The 24,650-nt window shown below is 38.9% G+C and overlaps 1 protein-coding gene across 1 annotated transcript in view; it reads left to right on the forward strand.

Annotated features, from left to right (window-relative positions):
* Positions 1–976: 976 nt before the first annotated feature.
* Positions 977–24,650, forward strand: part of STK32A (serine/threonine kinase 32A) — a gene marked incomplete in the record, with an annotated part of 141,032 nt that continues 117,358 nt past the window's right edge. The window contains 2 exon segments of the mRNA XM_027771667.1: positions 977–1,190; positions 6,318–6,455. Of these exon segments, the coding sequence (XP_027627468.1) occupies positions 6,350–6,455 (106 nt within the window).

The raw sequence follows: 24,650 nt of genomic DNA on the forward strand, positions 1-24,650 counted from the left end.
AACGCGGAGAAGGCATTTTCACATGACAAAGAAATGAGATGAATAGAAGCTGTCCCCTCACTGGCCCCCAGACTAGACCCACACCCTTCATTTCTCCCTGCCCCATAGCTGCCCACTCACCCTCTTCCCTTCATAAGCAAGTGTTCATGTGCTAATTCTGCAGTTCTGCGTTGGCTTGAGAGTATGTGACTTGGGTTAAAGGAAAAACAATAAGCTATTTCCACAGTGTTGATTACACATGGGAGTAGGGGGCACGGCCATGGAAGAGAACCTAGAGACCAGCAGTGGGATTGCCTTCCCCCACACTGCGGGTTAAGTAAGATGCGTGGGAAAATGCGGAGCGAGGTGGGAGCCAGGAGTCCTGTGCGTCTCGGAAACCTCTCTGTTCATTGTTAGGCTTCACTGGGCAAGCAGTTCTTGTCTTTGTGCTTCAATTCGTTAGGCTTCACTGGGCAAATATTTCTTGTCTCTGTGCCTCAATTCCCCAGCAATAAAACAAGAAAGTCTACCAGATCATAGTCCTTAAAGGGTCCTTCTCAACGCTCTCTTGGTACTCCTCCCTCCACTGCCCCGGGGAAAGTCTTGAAGGAAATCTTCCTCTTCCCATCGAAGATCTGCGGAATCGTACTTGCCACCTCCGTGGCTCTGTCCCGGTTTCTTTCGGGGATCAAGTCAGGGGAATCCAGTCCGGTTCCGCGAAGCTGGGGTGCGTTCTGTGTTCTGGCGCTCCAGAACTGGCCAAGGCGCCGCCAGATCCCTGCCACCGGGCTCCTGTCCGGCCCCAGCCGGCGACGCATCGACCCTAGCTAGGCAACCTGGCCCTCACCCAAGCGACTGCTCGTTCATTTTGAGAGCGCCGATTGGGGACACCCCCTGGCAAGCTGCCCCTGCACCAGCCTCCCTCTGCCGGGGCCGCCCCTCTCCAGGGAGCTGCACGCTCGGGCGGCGCTGGGACCCCTCGGCAGCTGCAGGTGCCCGGCCCAGCCCAGGCCAGCCTAGCCCGGCCCAGCCTAGCCCAGCCCAGCCCAGCCCAGCTCTGCTCCGCGTTCGCTCGCTGTCGCTGTCGCTGTCGCGGCTGCGCCTGGCAGGTAGGTGTCTGTCAGCGCTCACTCTTCTCTCGGAGTTGCTCCGCTAGCTCCTGCGCATCATCCCGAGCTTCACCGAAGGAGTGAAGGAAGGACTGGGTTGAGGTGAGTGGTGGTCTCGATTTAAAATCAGTAAATAAATCTGCGTACTAACGGTACTGCAGGGGGAGCTAGAAGTTTAAAGGGAAGAGAAACCAGACAAAGGCAGCCGTCAAGAAAACTCACAACCAGACACCGGGGGGACCAATCCTGGCTCTTTGGTCCCCCCATTGGGTTCCCCAACCTCGCACCGACTCAGACCCAGGCACACCAGGGGACTTCAAAACGTTTGTATAAAAATGGGATTAAAGTACGAGTTTACTTTGGTCCAGAACGATTTTTTAATGGATGCATTTGTAAAAATAGATCATAGTCATTTCCCATGAACTTTTTGAAGACTTTTTGTAATTACTGCGTGAAGTTAGTGGAGGTATTTCTGCTTAGTATCTCTCATCCACCTTCCAAGCTTCCTTTGATGGTTGGTTTCATCTCCACAAAGATGTAGTTTTTTTCCTCCCAAGACCGATGAATTTGAATATTTTTACACACAATGGACTACTATGCAGCACTTAAAAAGCAATTATGGACAGTCTAGATCAGCAGCAAATGCCCAGATCTCAGAAGTATAACGGTAAGTGAGCACAGCCGGGTGTGACTAGACCTGTTCTATGACACCATGGAGGTGACATTTTCAAACATTTCCATGTATGTGAAATTGTGAGTAGACTGTAAAATGCAGACTTAGATTCATGATTATGGCTATCTTTGGGAAGTATGAAAAAGAAATCTATTTGGCCTAAGGATCAAGGTGGAAATAATGTTTAGCTAAGATATCTAATAAATAAAAATGACGATGCAAAGTGGACAACGTATATACAATGGTTAACTGAGAATGTTGTTCATTTGGGTGTTTTTTCACAGACTTTTGTTCTTCCCCATGTTTCTAAATATTTCCCAGCTTAAGAAGCTTCTGTTTTTCCAATGCAAACAAAAGAAGCTGTCGCTACAAATGCTATGAAGTGAAGTCTAAACGGTTCCATCAGAAGTTGCAACTTTCTTGCATCACACCCCGTGTTCTCCAGTTCTAGAACTGGATCTTTTGCATCTGGGAGTGTTGACTGTTCAGGGGAGTTCACCTGTTCATAACTCCCAAAAGTATAGGGTAAAATGAAATATTGGTATTGGGGAACTAGTCCCTGGTTAGTAATCTGATAAGACTGACCCTGAAAAGTCCATGTATTCTGCAAGACAAATATCTCCTTATTTTGTATTTTTTTTTAATGTTTAGAATTTTTATTTCCATGGATGGTGACTGTCATCATGACATCTCAAAATGATGCTTATGTAACACTGCAGACTTAGTCCCGGGAGGTCAGGAAAGGTTTGTGGGGTTTGGTAGAAGAAAGCCCTGCATCTCCACTAGACTTTATTTGGTAGATTGGAAAGGATGCATCTTCATTTTCCTGCCAGAGAGGATAGTTTCTTCTAGATATGAGAGGAAGTTATTTCATTTGGCTATCCACATGGGGGAGAAAAAGCGAAAGAGAATTCTAAACTAGATTGTGCATCTGAGCGGCAGTGGAGAGAGTAAACCATCACTCAACATCTGCTTGCCCCTTCCCCAAACATAAATGAAAACAGTGCCTTGTTTGCATATTTTCCCCCAGTAAAATCTCTGGATCTGTGGTGAACAGAATTGTCTGCACATCGGAATGGAACTCCAGAGGGTAGACAATTGTGATGATGTTCTCTCTCTCCCTCTCTCTCTCTCTCTCTCTCTCTTTTTTCTTATTCGACAATTTGCAAGGTCAATGCTTGGTATGTCTTGTGTTGCATGCAGACAGGCTATTTGAGAAAAAACCTGAGGTGTGAAAAAAAGAAGATAAGAATGACAAGACAGGAATGTAGTGTGAAAACTGTATGTACTCAGGTTTTAAGCACAAAATAAAAGAGAAGTAATCCCAGCATGCAGCATTAATAATGACAACTCCTTAAAATGTATGTTCTCTGTTTTGGCCAATACTATCTTTCTGTGCAATCAGTGGGTAGGTCCTTACAAAATGCAAAAAGAAAACAAAAAGGTGTTTTGTTGTTTTTTTTTTTGGGGGGGGGTTGGTTTTTTTTTGTTTGTTTGTTTGTTTGCCATTTGCTTCTCCCCAACTCACAGTAAAACACAAAGGATGCTCCACTTATTTGTCCTAACTCCCTTGTTTACTGGAGTTGAAAGCCTCTTGAATTTACAGTGTAAAGAGCCAGTTGTGTTCTTTCTGTCTTCCTGGATCTCAGTAATCCCACTGAGCTCCCTTCGGCCACCTGTTACTACCTTCCCCTGCCGCTCCCCCTCCCATGCCATTTATTGTTTGCTTCCTAATTGCTGACTCTTTGCTCTCTGTTTAATGATTCTTTTTTAAAGTCTGTAAGGCAGTTTGCCAGCAGTTGGCTTTTAGTATGAAAAGTAGCATTTCCTTAATGAGTTTGCCTTCCAAATGAAGGCTTTACTTACATTTTCCTAATGGGAATGTGAGCTGTTCTGCTACATACAGTTGCTTAAGGGCTTCCCAAACTTTTTTTTTTAAAATAGTTTTCAATAAACTTCATTTGCTGGAGACAGAGATAGAGAGAGAGAGAGAGGAAGCCAGAAGGGGAAAGAGAGGGAGAGAGATGAAGAGGAAGAGGAGGAGAGAAAGAGAAAATACTTCCCAGGGGGATAGCTACACTGTAATCTCATCTCCTTCATCCTCTTCTCAGAATTTTGGGCACATATGCACCCACCCCACCCCCGTATTTTTCAAGCCACCAGATCCAGGACTTGAACCATACAGGATCTAGTCACCTTAACCACCACACTTCTCCCAGATATATTTTTCAGTAACCTCACTTAGCTTAGATACTTTGTCCAATTCTGCCTCTAATCTATATATATATATATTTTGTGAGCAAACCGTTCAAGAGAAAAAAATCAATGAACAGGTGTCAATTATTAAAACAATAATGCACAAGGGACCAGCAGGTGGAGTAATGCTTACATTGCTGGACTCCCACAGTAATCAACTGCAGTTCAAACCCTGGACCCAGTGGCTTAAAACACACCTGGCACATGTGTGTGCATGCCCAAGATCCCAAGAAGAGAATGAAGAAGAGACTGTGGTGTGGCCATCGCCCTTGGGGGTGATTTCTCACTTTCTATCTCTGTCTCTCCAACGAGCACATATGCCTTATAGCAAAAAATCTCTCTTAAAGAAAAAAATGTACATACACACATAAAAATAAAAATAATGCACAAGGAGATACTACTAGTATCGCACGTAAGAGGCACTAACATTCATTCTTTGCATGCTGTGTGCCGGGCATTGTGCTCACTGCTTCCACACACTGTCTCATCAGCTGTATCCAGGAGCCATATTTGTCCAAGACATGACAATTTTTCCAAGCCATATAGCTGAGCTGAATTTTAAAATATTATTTCACACACAATCTGGATCTTTACCCATTTTTTGGTAGATGTGAATATCTGGTTTCCCAGGCCTGTGTTTCCCCTTGGCAACAGCAGTCCACCTCTTTTGGCAATGGAGGCAGAGTCACCACTGTCCTCACAATGCACCAATGTCTTTATTTTTTTTTTTTTTTTTTGAAGTGTTTTTGCTATAGGGCACAGTGCGCTCGCCAGAAATACAGAGAGAGACAGAGAGACAAAAAGTGAGAAATCACCCCCCGGGGGGATGGCCACGCTGCAATCCGTTCGCCTCCATCCTCCTCTCAGGATCTTGGGCACACATGCACACGCGCACGGAGTGAGTTTAAGCCACTGGGACTCGAACCGCGGTCAACTACATGGGAGTCCAGCGGCATAGTGATTACGCCATCTGCTGGTCCCACACTCATGTCTCGTACCTGGTTTGGTTTATGCACTTATATTCCCTGACTGGCTCCTACAGGAGTAGAGTGTGTGATTCCTGAGATAGACCCTGTTATTTCCCTCATTCCAAAGGCAAGAGTAAATGCTCCAATACATGTATAGAGTTAAATGTATGTGTATCACATTACTTTTTGAAATAAGAGCTATCATTATCTCCAAATTTAAGGAAAGGATCAAAAAAAAAAAAAGAAAAGTATTTGAAGGAATTTAGCAACTTGTTGGTGTGGAGAAGCCCAACCCAGAACTTCTTCCTTTTATATTGAAATACTTTCCAGAGCAGGAGGAAATAGATAACAAATGCATCTTGATGACTTGAAAAAAGTCAAAATTATTACTGCTTACAGAAAACAAACAAACAAAAGAATGCTTAAGATTAGCATATCTTCAGGGCCAGCAGGTGGCGTGGTGGTAACAGTGCTAGATCCCACATGACCAACGCTGCCATTTGGATCCCAGACCTACTGGCTTCACAAACAACCTGGGCACGTGTACATGTGTGCCCCAAATTCTGAGAGCAGAATGGAGGAGAGGGGGCTGGGGGGTGGCCATCTCCTCTGGAGAGTGCCATTTCCCCCCTTGGGGGATGATTTCTCATTTTCTGTCTCTGTTGCTCTCTGTTGAGTGTATGCACCCTATGGCAAAAATCTAAAAAATAAAAATAAAAATAAAAAGCTCAATGAGCATATTTTCTTAGCCCAGCCCTGGAAGCACAGGTGGTAATATACTGATTTGCAGTGCTGGAAGCCACATGGTCAATCACAGGTTTGGATCCCGAGTCGACCTCAAACACACCAGGTGCCCAGAATTCTGACTAGTGGAAGGCCGGGGAAGGGGGTGACAGTGTGACAAGAAAGTGCCTGTCTTGCCCACTCTTTCTCTGTCTCTTGCCTGCATGTATGCTGTCTCTCTTATGAAATAAAAATATATATATAAAAAATTAGCATATTTTCTCCAAAATATATATTTGCAATGAAATACTAATTTTATTCCATAGTTGCTAAATAAAGCATATGATTATGATTTAAAACTTTTCTTTTATAATTGGAAAATACTTTGCTTTGTTACTATGTAAGTCCAGGTCTGCTGCTGGTGAGGCCATGTAGTGTATTTTTCTGTTGTTGCTTGATGTTTTATTATATCTGAAATCATCATTCTCAATCAAATTTCCTACTCCAGTGACACAGATTCAGTTAATATTTTGATCGTGGTCTATATTTGGTTGCCTACTTATACCATGTTATTAACATACCACCTCTTTTTCTTTTCTAAATATACAGCTAAGTGTCAGGACCTGTTTTGATGAAGATGCATGTTTCTGCTAGAACACTGTAGCTGGAGGATCCAGGTCTGGGCAGACTTGACCATGGGAGCCAACACTTCAAGCAAAGCACCAGTGTTTGATGAAAATGAAGATGGTAAGAAATACATGAGAGTGATATGTAAAAAAAAGAATTTTGTGAAATTTAAATATAAGTTCCCAGTTTCATAGTAAAGGACAAGTATACTCTATTGAGATTTTAAGGGGAAAGGTAGAGATGAAAGGATAAGTCTAAGGACCTTATAGTAGTAGTAGTAGTATTGAAGAGGTTTTTGCTATAGGGTATGTGCGCTCTCCAGAAAGAGAAAGATGGACAGAGAGCAAGAAATCACACCCTGGGAGGATGGCCACACCTTCTCCATTCTCCTCTCGGGATCTTGGGCACGCACGCACATGCGCCCAGCAAGAGTTTAAGTCACCGGGTCCAGGACTCTAACCACAGTCGACTACATGGAGTCCAGTGACATAGTCATCATACCAACTGCTGGTCCCAGGACCTTGTATACTAATGGGTAGAATTTACTTTCCACTTTTCATGAGATCTTTGGAAGCTTTCTTTTTCACAACTTCACCAATATCCGTTCTTTCAGGAGAGCTGTGGTTGGGCACATGGTGGATAAAGATTTGTTTGTTTCCTGTGCTATTCCCTTAATCTTTGAAATGACTCCCATTGCTACTTATTACAGAAAATTTCTTATATTATCAAATTACATGGGAATGATCATTGATAATCATAGTATTATAGAATGGAGTTATACAAGGTAGGTATCCTCTAAATTTTAAACTGCCATGTTTCTTTTTCTTAGACAAATGCTACAATGCTACATCATAGGAAAAAGAACCAGTTTCATTAAACAAAAGAGATACTTTCAAGGCCAGATTTAATGAACAAGAAGTAAAGACATGACTCCTCCTGATTCTTCTATCATCCTCCAATGAGGCATGCTGGGAGTGAGGGCGAGCTTCCCCTACCACTCTTCCTTATTGTGGAAATATGAGCAGCCTTATTGGTATATGTAGAGTGGCAGTTGTTCATGGAATGTCTGGGAAAAGAAGGTCCTGGGTCCCAGGTAGCAATTTTCCATGCCTCTGTCAGGGAGCCCTCTGAGTAATTCTAGAAACTTCTGCTAACTGGACCCTAAAGGAAAATAATTCAGAAGACCTAATGCTAGTCCTTCTACCAACTACCTGTGAGGCTCAAGAGGTTTATTTGCTCACTCTACTTTTTACTTCATCAATAAAGTAAGGAGATAGGGTAACCTTCAACTTCCTCATCAATAAAGTAAGGAGATAGGGTAACCTTGAAGGTCCTTTCCAACTCAGAAAGTTCTTTTCTTAAATTTTTATTTTATTTTATTTTATTTTATCATTTTGAGTTCCTAAGACCTCTGCAAAATCATGAGACAGCTTATAACCATCAAGGAAAGTTCACTGTTAGAATGTAAGTTGATTGCTGAAATATTAGGTTGTAGGGACATATTTTTTTCTGTGCAAAACCTGCAAGGTGACTTTTCTGACATCCCAGTAGAAACTACAAATAGCAGTGGTTCAAGCAAGATGGAAATGGTTTCTTTTTTCACACAATGATCTATATATTAAAAAGTAATCCAGGCCACATGTATCTCTAGAGAGTTAGGGACTCTGACTCAACTGCTTGTTTTCTCCTATTCCTTGCCATCTCTAGGGTGGTACCTCATCCTTATGTCTCAGGATAGCTCACCACCACATCCACATTCAACTAGTGAGAAAGGGGAAAAGAAGGGGAGGTTGTGCCCATTCTTTTTAAGGATTTGATCTGGCTCATCACTTGCACTCATATGCACATGCCTAATTACAAGGGAGACTGGGAAATTTAGTTAGTTATCTTGGGTGGCCATGATAAGGAGTTCTGTTTAATTATAAAAGAAGAGGTGTATTAATAGCTTGATGTGATGGGAGACAAGTTTGCTCTGGTTGGGGGACACAACCTTATTTTTTTAATGAAAACACTATTTAAAACAGAATATGTGACTGATCAGTTTGGAAGCCTATTCTTACTACTTATACAATGTGCTGCATAGGAATCCTGAAATGACATAACTGTGAAAGGGTCTTAAGAAACCCCTCCCCCTCTTTTTTTTCCCTTGCTTTGTTTTATCAAGTAGTAAAAGCAAGCATCTAGATACCAGTGATGTTACCTGATTTTTCCCATCTCTACAATGGAAAGACAAATAGGCTTGGTTTCCTTTGTTTAGTTCACTGAGCTCCCTACGGAGTCAGAGCTAATGTTGTGCGTGAAGCCAGTCCTCCCAGAACACAGTGGGGAGGTCAGCTTCATGTTTGTGATTTGCTAGGTGTATGTATCACTTGAAGGTATTAGCATAGCATTATGAAAGAAATCATAATTACCCTAAATCATCTTTGATCTATCCAGCCCTTCTTTTCATGGGGTACCCAAGAAAGTTATGCAGTCAGGGAGTGTGACAACTGGAAAATAAGGAACCACTTGATAACTACCTCAAGGAACTCTGGAAAACTAGGCTGGAGAGGATTTAGACTTAAGGACCAAGCAGGTCTGTCCTACTATTCTCTAGGTCACCACGTTTTATTATTCAGCTTCCCCAGCCAAATGAAATAAACCTACTACAGCACTCATTAAGAAAAGAGCTGAACATAGCAACAAGTTTATGTTCCCAAAAGGACCAAGCTCTCAGTCCATCTACATATACAGTTGCAAGGTAGCAGGATATAGGAGAACAAGCCAACCAACCCATCTATGAATGATGAGCTTTCACTATGCTAGACATAAGGACTGGAGGAGGAACCAAGATGGCCTCAGCCCTGTCCTTGGGAAGCTCATGTTCTAATGGTGGAAGGCAAACAATAAACACCTAAATGAATACACAAACCAGCTCATTTCAGATTGTGTCAAAGTGCCTCCAAGGAAACGACTCTGAGCAGTCTCATGGAGAGTGACAGAGTAATGGTGGGGTGGTCACTTAGATAGGGTATGGTCATGATTGTCCTCTCTAAGGAGGTGACATTTGAAGCTTGAAAGATGGGAAGCAGTCAATTATACAATGACATAAGCGAATAGTTCATGCATAAGGAAAAACAAGTCCAAACTCTAAATCACAATTGATAGTTGGCTAATTGCCTATATCATAACATTCTTTGACCCTTACAAGTTTAAGGGATTATATTTCATTGCCATATTAACTTAATTGTTTATAAGACCATTGAGTTTTGGGGAGAAAAGGTGTGCCACTCTGGGGAATTTCCTTTTTGTTTTAATTCCATTTATCTTGTAAAGTTTGTCTCTTTCCTTTCATAGCTCTGAAGTGAGCACAAGGCAAAATTTTATTTGATTGTTGTGAACCTTCTGACCAAGACAAAAAGAAAAGCACTGACTAATCAAAGAATATCAATGCCTAAGTCACTTTTATATGTGTATTTTTATATAAATAATCAAAATGGGCCAGAATCTAGGGCACTAAACTGAGCCAATTTAATTATTTTAAAAATATTGCTGAAAAGAATCCCAGTGTGTGATAAAAAGTATTTAATTTCCTCTGAATTATTTAATATTCTCAATATAAAGATAGGAGAAAAAAATTGAAACAATTTCCCAAGTCGTATTTTGGAAATTATTTCACATAGAAAGTGTTTTTGTTCCCTTTGGAGGGAATTAAGCAGAAAGATAAGATACTGTTGGATGCCCCCTCAGATAAGCTATTCTTGCTAGAATTCGTCTATACAGTTATACTTTATGTTGTTCCATTTGATATCTCATCTTAAAAGAATCATGCTTTTCATGATTAATGTTGACCTTCAGTGAAAATGAAGCACATGATTTGTAGTGCTTGTCAACAGAATAAGGTTTACTGATTTGATTACTGTCTTAATGTCATTTTTATAAATTAGATCTCAAATTATACCATTGTTTTGTTTCATGGTTTCAGTTTTAAATTTTAATGCAAACCTAAAATAAGTTCTTACTACCTTTTTTTTTTATTGTGGTAAAATACATATAATAAAATTTGCCATTTTTAGTCACTTCTTACAGCTTAATGGCATTAAGTACATTCACACTGATGTGCAACCATCACTACCATCCATTTCCAGAATACTTTCATCTTCTCAAACTGAAACTCTATGCTCATTAAACAATAAACTTTCTCTCCTTCCATTGAGAGGTGCTTTCTCTCTCTCTTTCTCTCTCTCTCTCTGTCTTTCTGTCTCTCTCTGGTGAGTGTACATGCCCTCTCAATTCCCCAAACCCTAAATAATTACTAGTAAATTAATTTGGGGAAAAAAACAACTTCTATTATACAAGTCATTTAACCTCTGTATGTCTCTATTTCTTCATATGTAAAATTCAAGTAAGAATTAAACATAATTCTTTGGGTCATTTTGAGAATTAAATAAAATAATGCAAGTAAAACATGTTGAGCAAGGTATTTCACATAAAATAACCACCCAATTAGTGCAAATTAATATTCTTTACTAGTATCAAGTTCTCTTAGCTTGAACTCTTTATATACTTCTGAAACAAAATTAACTCAATGCAACTACGTAGATACTGTAGTCACCAGGACATACTTATGGTGCTATCAGTTGAAAGAGATTGACAGAATGGTGGCATTTATAGGTTTTACAAAAATCTGTATTAACAACCCTTTAAAAGAAGCCAACTTACTGACTATACAAAAACACGGTCTCATCTGGTTTCTCTTTTATTCCTCCTAGAGTGATTGTATTCTCATTTAAGGCAAAGTCAAATATCATTAAGATTAAAATCAACAAAATTTTGCCTTTTCTGATTTAAGTCCCAAACTATTAAAGACATTAACAATTTGATCAACAGATATAATGAAAATTATCCCCCATACCCAACTACCATATGGATATTTTGAGAATTATTGATTACATTTTGAGTTTTCCAAACAAACAAACAAAAAGAAATAGGAATACAAGTGATGCTTATTTTTAATGCTTGTTACTTTTTTCTTTAAATCTACTTTATGTCCTCTATTTGGATGCAGTTTCTGTGAGTTTTTTGTTGTTGTTTATTAGAAAAATCATCATTTTCTTTTTTTTAAGAAGATTTTTCCTACAGGGCAGATGCACTCGCTGGAGAGATAGAGAGAGAGAGACAGAAATCGAGAAATCATGCCCCAATGGGGATGGCCACACTGCAATCCCTTCTGTTTTCAGGATTTTAGGCACGCACACGTGCACACACACATACACACACACACACACACACACACACACACACACACACGAGTGAGCATGCGCGCGGCCTGGCTTGAGTTTTTGTTTTTTGTTAAGAATTATTTTTACCTAATTTTATTTATTTATTCATTTTATGTTAATTTGACCAGAGAGAGACAGAGAGAGAGAAGTGAGAAAGCAAGTCACCAGGTCCAAGACTAGAACTGTGGTCAGCCATGTGGGAGTGTCCAGCGCCTTAACCATCATGCCACCTGCTGGCTTGAGTTTTAAGCCACCTGGTCCAGGACTCAAACTGTGGTTGTCTATGTAGGAGTCCAGCAACATAACCATTATGCCATCTGCTGGTCCCCAATATTTTAATTAAAAGTCTAATCATTGAGGTTTATGGGACTGATTAAGAAAAAAGTCTTGAAGGATACAGAAAAGTTGTCTTGTTTACAATTCAGGGTGTAGGCAACAGGAGAGGGTCTTACAGTCATTATTAGTAATATGTATCTCCAAACATACATACAAAGAATATAGCAGTAGTGAAGTTGGCTTAGTTAAACCAAAAGACAACTTTCTTGTACAGTACTGTAGCTAAAATAGAGTTGGATTTAGCTTAAAAAGCTGTTCTAAAGAGTTCATCAATGCCTGGAGTTTGCCGAGAGAGTTCAATTATTGCATTATTCTTTGGACTGGCTGAAAACTCAATGTTCTACTTTCATTTGGCAATCCTTGTCTCCTAGGATATGTGGCTATTTCCAGTTTTTCAACATCTTCAGTGACAGAGGCAATGGGGTCCTTCGAAATGCTGGGCCAAGGAAATTGGCCACAGATTCGCAATCCAAAAGAAAAGGGAGGTTACTGAATTGACTCCAGCTGTGAAGGACTTTGAGCATCTCCTTTATTATTTTAATGTCTATGCATTGCACATTTGGACTCAATTGGGCAGGCAAATCAATTTCGGACTTTTCCTATCAGACTTCAGTGATATCATATATTTACTATTTTTCATTAGAATGATTGGAAAAGGTAAATGCAACATTCTCTAGTGAGAATTGGCTTTTTAACAAATTAAATCACCTTGGATAGTCTAACGTTTTGTAATAGCATTATATCATAAATATCCTTAGGTCCAACAGTTTACAGCAGTATTTTTAACTTGTAAGGATTTTATTTCTGCTTGCAAAGAGATTGGAAGAATCAGGGAGAAGCTAACCAAAAAGCCCAGAAAATAAGACCTCAAATGCTAAACTAGTGGTTCCAATTTGAGTGATCTCTTAATGATGAGTTTGAATACATGTTCAAGAGAATCTACTGGAACAAATTTAGGAACATTACATCGTGCTTTTAGGATTCAAAATATTCATTAGCATATTCAAGACTCTGAAATGACCTATGATATTGAAAACTCAATCTTTTAATATATTTTTGTTCTTACTTCAAAATGAAACCATTTCATGAAAAACTTTTAATACCTGTGACATGTAATATTCGGCTCTCAGTATGGGACATGAAATGTTATGATGGTATCTACTCTTTCTACTGTTAACAGCCTTTCTTCCCATTGATTTTTCCTGCTGGCTTACTGTCAACAATTTTTTCCATGTGAAATATTTGTAATTTGAGCTATATGAAAATGATATAGTTGTTATGTTACATGCTGAAGTGTGATTAATGCCTCTGCAGAGTTTTCTTCTAAAGTCTTCTTGTAACATAATTCAGGTTTACTTGGGTTAATGAGTAAAAAAAACAGGTAGTATAGTTTAATTTTGGGATGATGGGTGTTTCTAATTGAAAGGGAAATTGGATTTGGTAAAAATTCATTGCTTCTGTATTATCTTTTGAAAATCAAGATCATTTTAGTTCTGAGGATGTCTTATGAACAAATTTTAGGGAAGTATAGTAGTTGTTTACTATTAAATAACACCCAAGGCTATAGACATTTTTTTATTTTCATTTTTGAACTTCCTGGGTTGAAAAATTAAATCTGTAACCCAGTTTCAGTGTTCAGACAACTCAATGATCATTCCAAGCCTACTGTCTTCAAGGACCACAAGGGGTGAAAGTCTTCAGGGGAGTCTCCTTCTACTGTCTGGTCTTAGCAGATGTAAACAATTACAGTGACTGATGTTAGCCCTCCACTCATGAATCCAGGTCCTATGAGTTATATGGAAATTTTAACTGTCATTGCTGTGTGATAATTCATGGAAGTTTCATTTGGAAATATAAACATTAGAAAGTCAATGGTGGAATAAGATTTGTTAATTTAGGACATTGAGCACAGTTTATCTGGCCAAAAGGACTGGAAAACTTAGGATTTATAGTTCAATGCCTTGATGCAGGTATTACTTTTTCCTCTCTGGAACTATTTCTTCTTTCTTTCCTGGAAGCATATTTATGGTAAAATAAATAACATTAACTTTGCTTTATACTTAATTATCCTGTACCCTATTTAGAATAATCTCAAACAGGGGTTGGCAAACTTTTTCTGTGATAGGCCAGGTGGTAAATATTTTATATTTTGAGGGTAATAAGGACAGTCTCTGTCACAACTAGGTGACTCTGCCATTGTAGCATGAAAGCAGCCATAGGCGATGTAGAAACAAATGAATATGGCTCTGTTCCAGTTCAACTTTATTTACAGACACTGAAATTGAAATTCAAAAATATTTTTACTTGTCACCAAATATTATTCTTTTGCTTTTTTACCTACCATGGGGTAGCAGTTACATCTCTGGACTCCCACATGGCTAACCACGGTTCCAGTCCTGGAGCCAGTGGCTTGAAAATCACTCTGGTTGCATGTACTTGCATGCCCAAGATCCCAAGAGGAGAATGGAGGTGAAGGGATTGAAGTGGGGCCACCCCAGCCCCCAAGTGGTGATTTCTCACTTTTCCTATCACTTCTCTGTCTCTCTCTCCAGCAAGTACACACATACTAAAACCTCTAAAATAAATAAATAAATAAATAAACAAATAAATAAATAAATAAATAAAAACCATTCTTAGTTCATGAACCACTCAAAAATAGATGGTGGGTTAGATTTGGCCCACAGAGCATATTAAGCTGACCCTACCCGAATCATTATGAGACATTTATTTAATGCCCTGGAAACTTTTCTGGTTTCTATTCATAATCCTGTGGCCTTAAACCAAGAGACTGGGCAAAGAGACTAAATTTTCTCTGTAGATGCTGAATACATTCACTTTTTACTGCCTCTCTTTTGGCTCATTGGTGCAAGCTAGTAGGACCAATAAGCCTAGTGTTTTAGAGGATGTTACTTTGTCATATATAATATTGGGTCACTGTACAACCTGGATTCAATTAAATGGTTATAGTCTGTAATGCATTTAAAATATGACCAGGCAGAATGTGTTTCCTGCTGGAGACATTTATTCAGCTGAGGAGCCTGTAACAGTTGGAGATGCTGAGCTTCCCATTCTGCCCCACTGTTCTACTTTGCAATTTGTTCTAAAGAAATTGTCAGCGTATTTCTGACTTCTGAGCAAATTCATGAATGGGGGTCCAGGCGGCAGGAAGAGCAAAGCTGTTGGTGCCCTTTACATGGTCTTGGCAGCAGTGCTGGGTGTCAGTAAATCCTGAGTTTCCTGGGGGGGCACCGTGTCTTGTGAAAGAAAAAGTGCTGACAGTGCACATAGCTGCCATCTATTGACCTTGGGGGCTGCTTCTCTGGGAGGGTTCCAGCGACACTCTTAAAGGACTCGCCAAGCTCCTCATGTATTAGCTGCAACCATTTGCTGCCAGCATGTGGGATGATGAAGGGCTGATGAGTCAGTGAAATAATTTTTAATTAGTGGATTATAAATGATATGCTCTACAACTGCCCCTCAACCTTAACTAGCATCATGGTGTCAGGGAATAACAGGTTAAACCAGTACTTCCCAGATACTCTCTGTAGATGAAGGCCAGTCTATGACAGTTTTTCTATCTGTGGTGAAAAGAGAAAAATGAGACAATGCAATAAGCCTCTCACAAAGCTAATCCTATTAAAATGTTTAATTGTATGATTATGGTTTTTGTTGTGGTTTTAGTGTTTCAAAATTACGGAAATAGAACATTTTTTTTCACAGTGAGAACTTAGGTTAATGATTTTCTTCTCTGATCTGTAGTTTTCTCATATAAAATAGGGGGCTAACAATAGTAACTACTCTATATAGTTTTGTGATGATCCAAAGAAATTATCCATGTAAAGTTCTTAGCTAGTGCCTAGGACATAGTAATTGCGCAATAAATGTTAGGTGTAATTATTATTAATTATCATTATAGTTTTCAATGCCATTATTTGCCAAATAAAATAAAAACCACTCAATGTTGGTTTCCTTTTTTTCTCTCTCTCTTTTTTTAGAGGGACAATAGAGATGGAATTTTCTAATCTATAAAAAACAAAACGTATAATTGCATTTTGCAATAAGACCAAATATTATTCTTTTGCTTTTTTACCTACCATGGGGTAGCAGTTACATCTCTGGACTCCCACATGGCTAACCACGGTTCCAGTCCTGGAGCGCCAGTGGCTTGAAAATCACTCTGGTTGCATGTACTTGCATGCCCAAGATCCCAAGAGGAGAATGGAGGTGAAGGGATTGAAGTGGGGCCACCCCAGCCCCCAAGTGGTGATTTCTCACTTTTCCTATCACTTCTCTGTCTCTCTCTCCAGCAAGTACACACATACTAAAACCTCTAAAATAAATAAATAAATAAATAAACAAATAAATAAATAAATAAATAAAAACCATTCTTAGTTCATGAGACACTCAAAAATAGATGGTGGGTTAGATTTGGCCCACAGAGCATATTAAGCTGACCCTACCCGAATCATTATGAGACATTTATTTAATGCCCTGGAAACTTTTCTGGTTTCTATTCATAATCCTGTGGCCTTAAACCAAGAGACTGGGCAAAGAGACTAAATTTTCTCTGTAGATGCTGAATACATTCACTTTTTACTGCCTCTCTTTTGGCTCATTGGTGCAAGCTAGTAGGACCAATAAGCCTAGTGTTTTAGAGGATGTTACTTTGTCATATATAATATTGGGTCACTGTACAACCTGGATTCAATTAAATGGTTATAGTCTGTAATGCATTTAAAATATGACCAGGCAGAATGTGTTTCCTGCTGGAGACATTTATTCAGCTGAGGAGCCTGTAACAGTTGGAGATGCTGAGCTTCCCATTCTGCCCCACTGTTCTACTTTGCAATTTGTTCTAAAGAAATTGTCAGCGTATTTCTGACTTCTGAGCAAATTCATGAATGGGGGTCCAGGCGGCAGGAAGAGCAAAGCTGTTGGTGCCCTTTACATGGTCTTGGCAGCAGTGCTGGGTGTCAGTAAATCCTGAGTTTCCTGGGGGGGCACCGTGTCTTGTGAAAGAAAAAGTGCTGACAGTGCACATAGCTGCCATCTATTGACCTTGGGGGCTGCTTCTCTGGGAGGGTTCCAGCGACACTCTTAAAGGACTCGCCAAGCTCCTCATGTATTAGCTGCAACCATTTGCTGCCAGCATGTGGGATGATGAAGGGCTGATGAGTCAGTGAAATAATTTTTAATTAGTGGATTATAAATGATATGCTCTACAACTGCCCCTCAACCTTAACTAGCATCATGGTGTCAGGGAATAACAGGTTAAACCAGTACTTCCCAGATACTCTCTGTAGATGAAGGCCAGTCTATGACAGTTTTTCTATCTGTGGTGAAAAGAGAAAAATGAGACAATGCAATAAGCCTCTCACAAAGCTAATCCTATTAAAATGTTTAATTGTATGATTATGGTTTTTGTTGTGGTTTTAGTGTTTCAAAATTACGGAAATAGAACATTTTTTTTCACAGTGAGAACTTAGGTTAATGATTTTCTTCTCTGATCTGTAGTTTTCTCATATAAAATAGGGGGCTAACAATAGTAACTACTCTATATAGTTTTGTGATGATCCAAAGAAATTATCCATGTAAAGTTCTTAGCTAGTGCCTAGGACATAGTAATTGCGCAATAAATGTTAGGTGTAATTATTATTAATTATCATTATAGTTTTCAATGCCATTATTTGCCAAATAAAATAAAAACCACTCAATGTTGGTTTCCTTTTTTTCTCTCTCTCTTTTTTTAGAGGGACAATAGAGATGGAATTTTCTAATCTATAAAAAACAAAACGTATAATTGCATTTTGCAATAAGCGCTGTATAGACAAATTATTTAAGTAGCTGTGATGGAAAAAAAAATCAGAAGTGACCTGTTTTAATTAGGAACATCATCTTCATCTAAGTGGGAGATGATAGTGCCTGGGCTAACAGAGTGGCAGTGAAGATGAAAAGCTGAGAGTATATTTAACATGTATTTTCAATGTAAAATAACTAGGAGTTAATGGTGGTTTGAATGTAGGGTGATAAGGAATAAACAAAAGCAAGGATGATTCCTGGTGTTTTCTTGAGAAGTCAGCTAAGTAGCTGTGACACTTCACTGAGGTGACAAAGAGTGGGCACTCAAAACCAGGGATATGCTTGGGCATAGTTAAGCCTTCTCTTTTGGGTACATTCAATGATTGTGTGACATCTAAATGCTGCTGTCACCACAGAGGCTGAATGGAGTGCCCAATAATAGTGGGACGATCTGGGCTGGAGATATAGAGATGTGGGCGAGCGAGTCTGCCTTGGGAGAGACTGGGGAGACAAAGGAGAAGAGGAACCCTAATGTTTGGAAACTAGTGTTCCAACCAAGGAAAGGGAAAAGGAACAGCCAGTAAGAAGGAAAAACATTTGTCCTGAAGTTTGAGAGAGAAGAGTATTTCTAGAAAAAGAAGATAGTTACTATGTTGAATGCTCCTGTGTAGTTGATAGGTGAGACTTATCTGTAGAAAAAGGAAACACGGAAGATATTAGTGATACAAGCTAAGTATCCCTTATCTAAACTGCTTGGGACCAGAAGTGTTTTGAATTTTGGATTTTTTTTTCAATTTTTCAGCATTTTGGATTTCCTATTTTGAACCAAGCATTATCAATCTGTGCTGACAAAAGCAGTTTAGCTGGATTATGGAGGTATGAGCCAGACTACAGTGAGTTAGAAGTAGATGGGAGGTGAGAACATAGACACAGCAAATGTAGACAACTCTTTCAAGAAGCTGGGTCTAAAGAGAAACAGAAAATGCGCCGAAAGGTGAAACTGAATATATTGTTCAAAGCAGGAAACCTAAGTTCACACAACTAGAAAGAGGAGGAGCTGGAATCCTCATTGTACTCTGTCTGCCTCCAAAGCCCAAAGAGAGTGCTTCATACTTCACAGTATTTGCCAATCCTCTTCCTAATCTGACTCTTAAAATAATCCTAAAATACATCAGATGTCCTCAGAAAGCTCATGGAAAATGCATATGAAAAAGCTATGTATGCATGGATTCCAAAACTTTTTTTGAACCAAAATATACTCCAATTCTATTTTTCCATAAAATTTTTGAAGTACCTTCATAAATAAGAAAATGGTTTCATTCCTTTATCTGAATAAGAATATACATCTTAAAATGGCAAGACAAAACAAAACAAAATGGAACACTTGCCAAGGTTACAAAGAGTGCGTGGTAGCGATGGGTAATTTTGATATCTATGTTAAGTTCTTTCTTTCAAATCCCTCCCCCCAAATAGCTATTGTTTATGGTGTGTGTACTATACTCTAGATTTATTTTTAGTACACAGTATCTCATTTGCTCTCCACCACATCCCTCTAAGGCAGGTATCCTAACAACCATTTCATAGATAAGAAAAAACAGAAGCAAGACTTCTGGGGAAAGATGGTGACTAGAATACATTCTTCTACTTCAATTTTCTTCTGTAAATTTCACTAATATGATATAGAAGATTTTAAGGTTTATACCCACAATGATGAAGCAAAGGGTAGAAGAGACTTGACGATAGCAGGCAGATAAGTACAACCAAGATAACTGAGTTCTAAAGTGCTCATTGACGGAAGGCAAGAAATACCCAGATGTACACTACAGAATCCTCTGAAGGATTTTAAGTGTTGACAATGTAGAAAGAAAGAAAATAGAAAGAAGGAAATCATCACTACTTAATTCAAGAAAATGATATGCACAAAGTTTTCAGATTAAATGAACCTATCAAGTGCTAGCACTATAAGTAATACATCAATTTTAATTCATAAGACTATAAGTGCCTAGAAGAAACTCCTATATGCAAAGCATCTTGACTTCTCAACAAAAGCTAGAAAATAAGGAGCACAATGCCTTCAAAAGTTTGAAGGAATGTAATTTCAACTTAAATTTCTATACTCAGCCAAACCATCAGTTGCGTGTAAGTAGAATAAAAATATTTTTCATGGGACTGGCAGGTGGTATGGTGGTTAAAGGTGCTGGATTCCCACTTGGCCGAGCATGACTTGAGTCCCAATCTAATAGCTTACTTTCTCTTCTTCCCTTTCTCTTTTTTTCTCTGTCTGGTTAAATTTAAAAATAATAATAACAAATGGAATTGAATAAATATTTTAATATATATATATTTTTCATATATACAATATTTCAAAAATTTATCTTGTATGCAATCTTTTTTTACAAAATGGTTGTAGGATGTGCTTCAATAGAATAAGGGAGTAAAACAAGAAAGAGGGAGATATTGCATGCAATAGCCAGGTATTCATCCTAGAAATCCCCGAGATGAAGATGAAGGCAATCTCAGAAAGACAACTAGGCGACACGGGAGATAAATAATAGCCCAGACTGGCTTAGGTCAGAGGGCTCTGGGGGAGGGTATTTTCAGGAAGATGATAATGTGACTGATGCACCTGACCATGACTAAAGGGAATTAGACAACTAGAGATGAGTTTGCAATTGCATTAGGAAAAAGATATAAAAAAGTAAGTACATGAGTAAACAAGATGATCACTAACCTCAGGGAAAACAAAAAATTGTGCAAGAAAGGGAAACTAATTATAGTTTACTACATGACTGAATTGAGCATTCCATTTATGTACTCATAATAATGGAAATACTGAATGTTGATCGAATCGAAATTATTATGTCAGACACAACTTTATGGGAAAGATGGGAACATGTTGGAATAACACTAAAAAGCTGCAGAAATGTGAGCTGTATCTCCATCTGGCATGCTGGAAATACGTAACTAATGCCTAAATCTCAGAAGAAAAAAATAATAATAAAATTATGCTCTTTAGAGACATGGTGGAGACTACCAAATTTGCTAAATGAAAGGTGAAAGTGGTCACTTCTTGACTGGAAGGGATTGAAAAGGGATAAGTGGATCGTAGGACTGTCATTTACCCTTTTTAAAATAACAATTCATTCAGAACTATTTAATTCTTTAAACTCTCTCTCTATATATAGAAAACATGAGCTGAAAAAAAATGTAAAAGACCAAGACAAGTTAAAATATGAGTTGTAGTTATCTTTAGATGTTTTTATTTCTTTACATTTTATTGTATATTTTAAATTGAAAGTATATTAGTTTTATATATAAAATAGCCTTCATTGTAGAACTTCTTTTTTTAATAGAGGTTTTTGCCTTAGGGCATGTGTGCTCACAGAAGGGAGAGACAGACAGAGACAGTGAGAGGATAAGTAAGAAATCACTCCCGCCCCCAGGGAAGATAGCCATATCTCAGTTCCTTCTCCATTCTCCTCCTGGAATCTTGAGCACATATGCATACGCTCCTGGAGTGATTTTCAAACCACTGGGTCTGAGACTTGAACCATGATCGGCCATGTGAGAGTCCAATGATGTAACTGCTATGCCATCTGCCAGTTTCAGCCTTTGTTATAAACAAGAAATTGAAACTCAGGTCAGATAACTTCCCAAATGTTATATATCTTGTAAGTGGTGGAGCTAGGATGCCAGTGTAAATCTGACTCACATCATTTGTATTTTCACCAAAGTATTCAATCCTTACCAAAGTCCAAAAAACAAAACTACGTTGCCCCACCATTCTCTCCCATCTCTGAAGGTCCATAATGCCTTGTTGTTCACCATTCAAACTAAAACTCAATTGCTTTCTCTTATTTGTATACTTATTGTCTATCTCTTTATCTATGTATACTAATGTAAATCCAGAAAGAGGAGAGGCTGGATTCATATACACCATAGCAAAATAAAGTAATAAAAATGAGACAAGGGCATTTATCCAGGTTTCATGTGCTCGGACAGCTGACTGAGTCATGCTCAGTCTTCCATCTCCCCTTGGATAGTCTGTTTCCAGAAGATGTGACTGAGTTCCAGGTACCTTTCATTTTTCCATCACCGTCTGGCAGAGTCCTGGGCACACACATGCTCAGTGAACGTTTGTTGATTTGACCTGTCAGCAAAGTTGTGTCTTCTGAATAAATGATTTCGCTTCTTTCTTATCTTGCTGTGATTCTCTTAGAGGATGTGAGCCTTTCTTTGACTTCATTGAGGAATATAGCGTGACAGACAAAAAACATTCATCTAATTCATGGAAAACTCTAAAATCTATCCACCAGAATGATCTTTTTAACTATTGCCTATCTTTTGTCTGCCCTTTTGCTTCTTTCCTTAGCAAAGCATGCAGTGTCCTTTGTTCTTCATTCTCAGGAGGTATATGGCGGCCTGTATTAAGGCCAGTGCCCCTGTTGCCATAGTGAGATACCAAAGATCGTGCAGCTCTGACCAAGCAAATACCCCGACTCCTGCTCTGAGCTATCTTTCAGTTCCTGTAGGGTTTTCATCCATGACCTCACTTAGGAGAGTTGGTCATTGTAAAGTAGATGACAATTCTTAACACTTCTGAGTTCAAGGAATGAGTATTTGGGATTTAAGATGTAAATCCAATATCTGCAGAGCGATCTGAAGTGTTAATATTATAACAATATTCAAATAAAGACCTCATTGCCTAGCTCATTAAGAAGGTTGTTGGTAAGGGTATTTTTTAGGAGGTTCATATTATAAATGATGATATGCTAGGAAATCAACAGGAAGGAAAACGTCCTTAAAGTTCTCTTCCAAAGCCACCCACACCCTGGTAACGGTGCTTGATGCCCTCCTATCTTAATTAAATGTTAATTATGTGCTTGGTATGTGCCCAGACTGGTTCTAGGTGATGTAGATATCATGATGAATACTGTCTGTTTTCATGGAGTCTATTTTGGCACTGTTCGGCCTGTGTGAAGTACCAGCATCATTTTCCTAGTATGTTGGTGAGGAGGGTGATATCTGTGCTGATGCCAAGGTAACTAACCTAGCAATGATGGCAATAACAAAAACAACAATCATAATACATTTATTGAGTTCTTACCCTCTGCCAAAAACACATGATAAGCACTTTTGATGTGGATTATTTCACCTAGTCTTCATAATAACCTTAAAAGCTGTATTTCATTTTATTGAGTCATCACAAAAGTCATGACACATTTTTGCATAGAAAAAAACATAGGCAAATATGTCATGATTTTTCTGGCAACCCAATATATGATTGACATTTTAAGGAAGGGAAAATTAAAACTCAGAGAAGTTAAATAATTTAGTTAGACTTCATAGCTAGTAAGGAGTATGGTCAAAACCCAAACCTACTCATACCTACCAAAATATATTCTGAAATTCCTAGGACTCACTGAAATATTAAAATCAGAGAGCTCAGAGCCACACAAGAGTGGATGCAAATTCAAGTCCCACACTTAGGAAATTTATCTTTCCTGTGTCTATATAACTCATTTATAAGATAGCAATAATAATGTTACCACCTCATGCTGTTTTTCTAGGTATTAAATAAGATGATGTGTTTTCAGATACTTGGACAGTGTCTATATATGCAATACTTAATGGAGAGTAATTGTAATTATTAACCATGGCCTAAGATATAACACAGTGCAGTCAACAAATGCCTATTATTAATCATTAATAGACATCATTTTTTTGAGAGGTTTTTGCTATAGGGCACATGTGCTTTCCAGAAAGACAGAGAGAGACAGACAGACAGAAAGTGAGAAATTATTACCCAGGGGGGAATGGCCACGATGCAATTCCTTCTCCTCCATTCTCCTCTCAGGATCTTGGGGCACGCTGCCTGGCTTCAGTTTAAGCCACCGAGTTCGGGACTCGAACCGCGGTCAACCACATGGGAGTCCAGTGACATAGCCATTATGCCAACTGCTGATCCCAATAGACAGCATTTTTAATTTCTTTCCAACTCATGGAGATGGGGGAAGTTAAGACAATTGATTTAATCAACATATATCTATTGAGAATCTCTTCACCTTTGGGTTTGGGTCACTGAGTAATTACATACTGCCTACCCTCCTCTACTTGGATACCCTTTGAGCTCCTACTCATTCTCCAAGGCCCCATTGAAATGCTGCCCCTTGAAGCTTTTCAGTCTTTTAAAGTACAAAGAGATTTCTCCTGCTGTGTAACTCCTATAGCTTATTACTGCATGAGCAGTGTTTCCTAAATAAATACCTATGGACTGGCTCTTGACAGGTTTTATCACAATCCTCCAGGGAGATACTGAAATATAGATCCAGCCTCCATAGAGTCTGATTCAGATAAAGCTGATGAATATTCATTATATAAAATACATTTGTGTGGTTTTTGTTGGGTGGGTACATTTGGGAATCACTCATGTGGCTGTCTACACACTTACAGGCATTACTTTATACCACAGCCACCTATGTACATGTTCCTCTCTGTGCTTGGGAAATTATCTTTCTGGCACTCCAATGCAGGAATAAAATGCAGAAATTTTACAGGAAAGGATAGACAAGCAAGTGCTTTGCAAGTTTTTTTAAAAGAAATATTTTATTCAACTTTATTATTTTAATTTGACCAGAGAGGGACAGAGTGAGTGAGTGAGTGAATGAGTGACTGAGAAAGTGAGAAAGCAAGCTGCCAGGTTTGGGATTCGAACTGTGGTTGGCCATGTGGGAGTCCAGCATCCTTAACCACCATGCCACCTGCTGGCTCCTCTTTGCAAGATTTTAACCCTGTCTTCTAGGATTATTTGCTGGATTTCCCTGAACTAGGTTGGCATTTCCTACCATGCATTTCCATTGTACTCTGCTGTTCTCCCTCAGCAGTGCGGCTCCCACTACTTGGAACTTAAATCTATTCT

The sequence above is a fragment of the Tupaia chinensis genome, unplaced genomic scaffold, assembly GCF_000334495.1.
Source record: "Tupaia chinensis unplaced genomic scaffold, TupChi_1.0 Scaffold000228_1, whole genome shotgun sequence".
NCBI classification, from domain to species: Eukaryota; Metazoa; Chordata; class Mammalia; order Scandentia; family Tupaiidae; genus Tupaia; species Tupaia belangeri.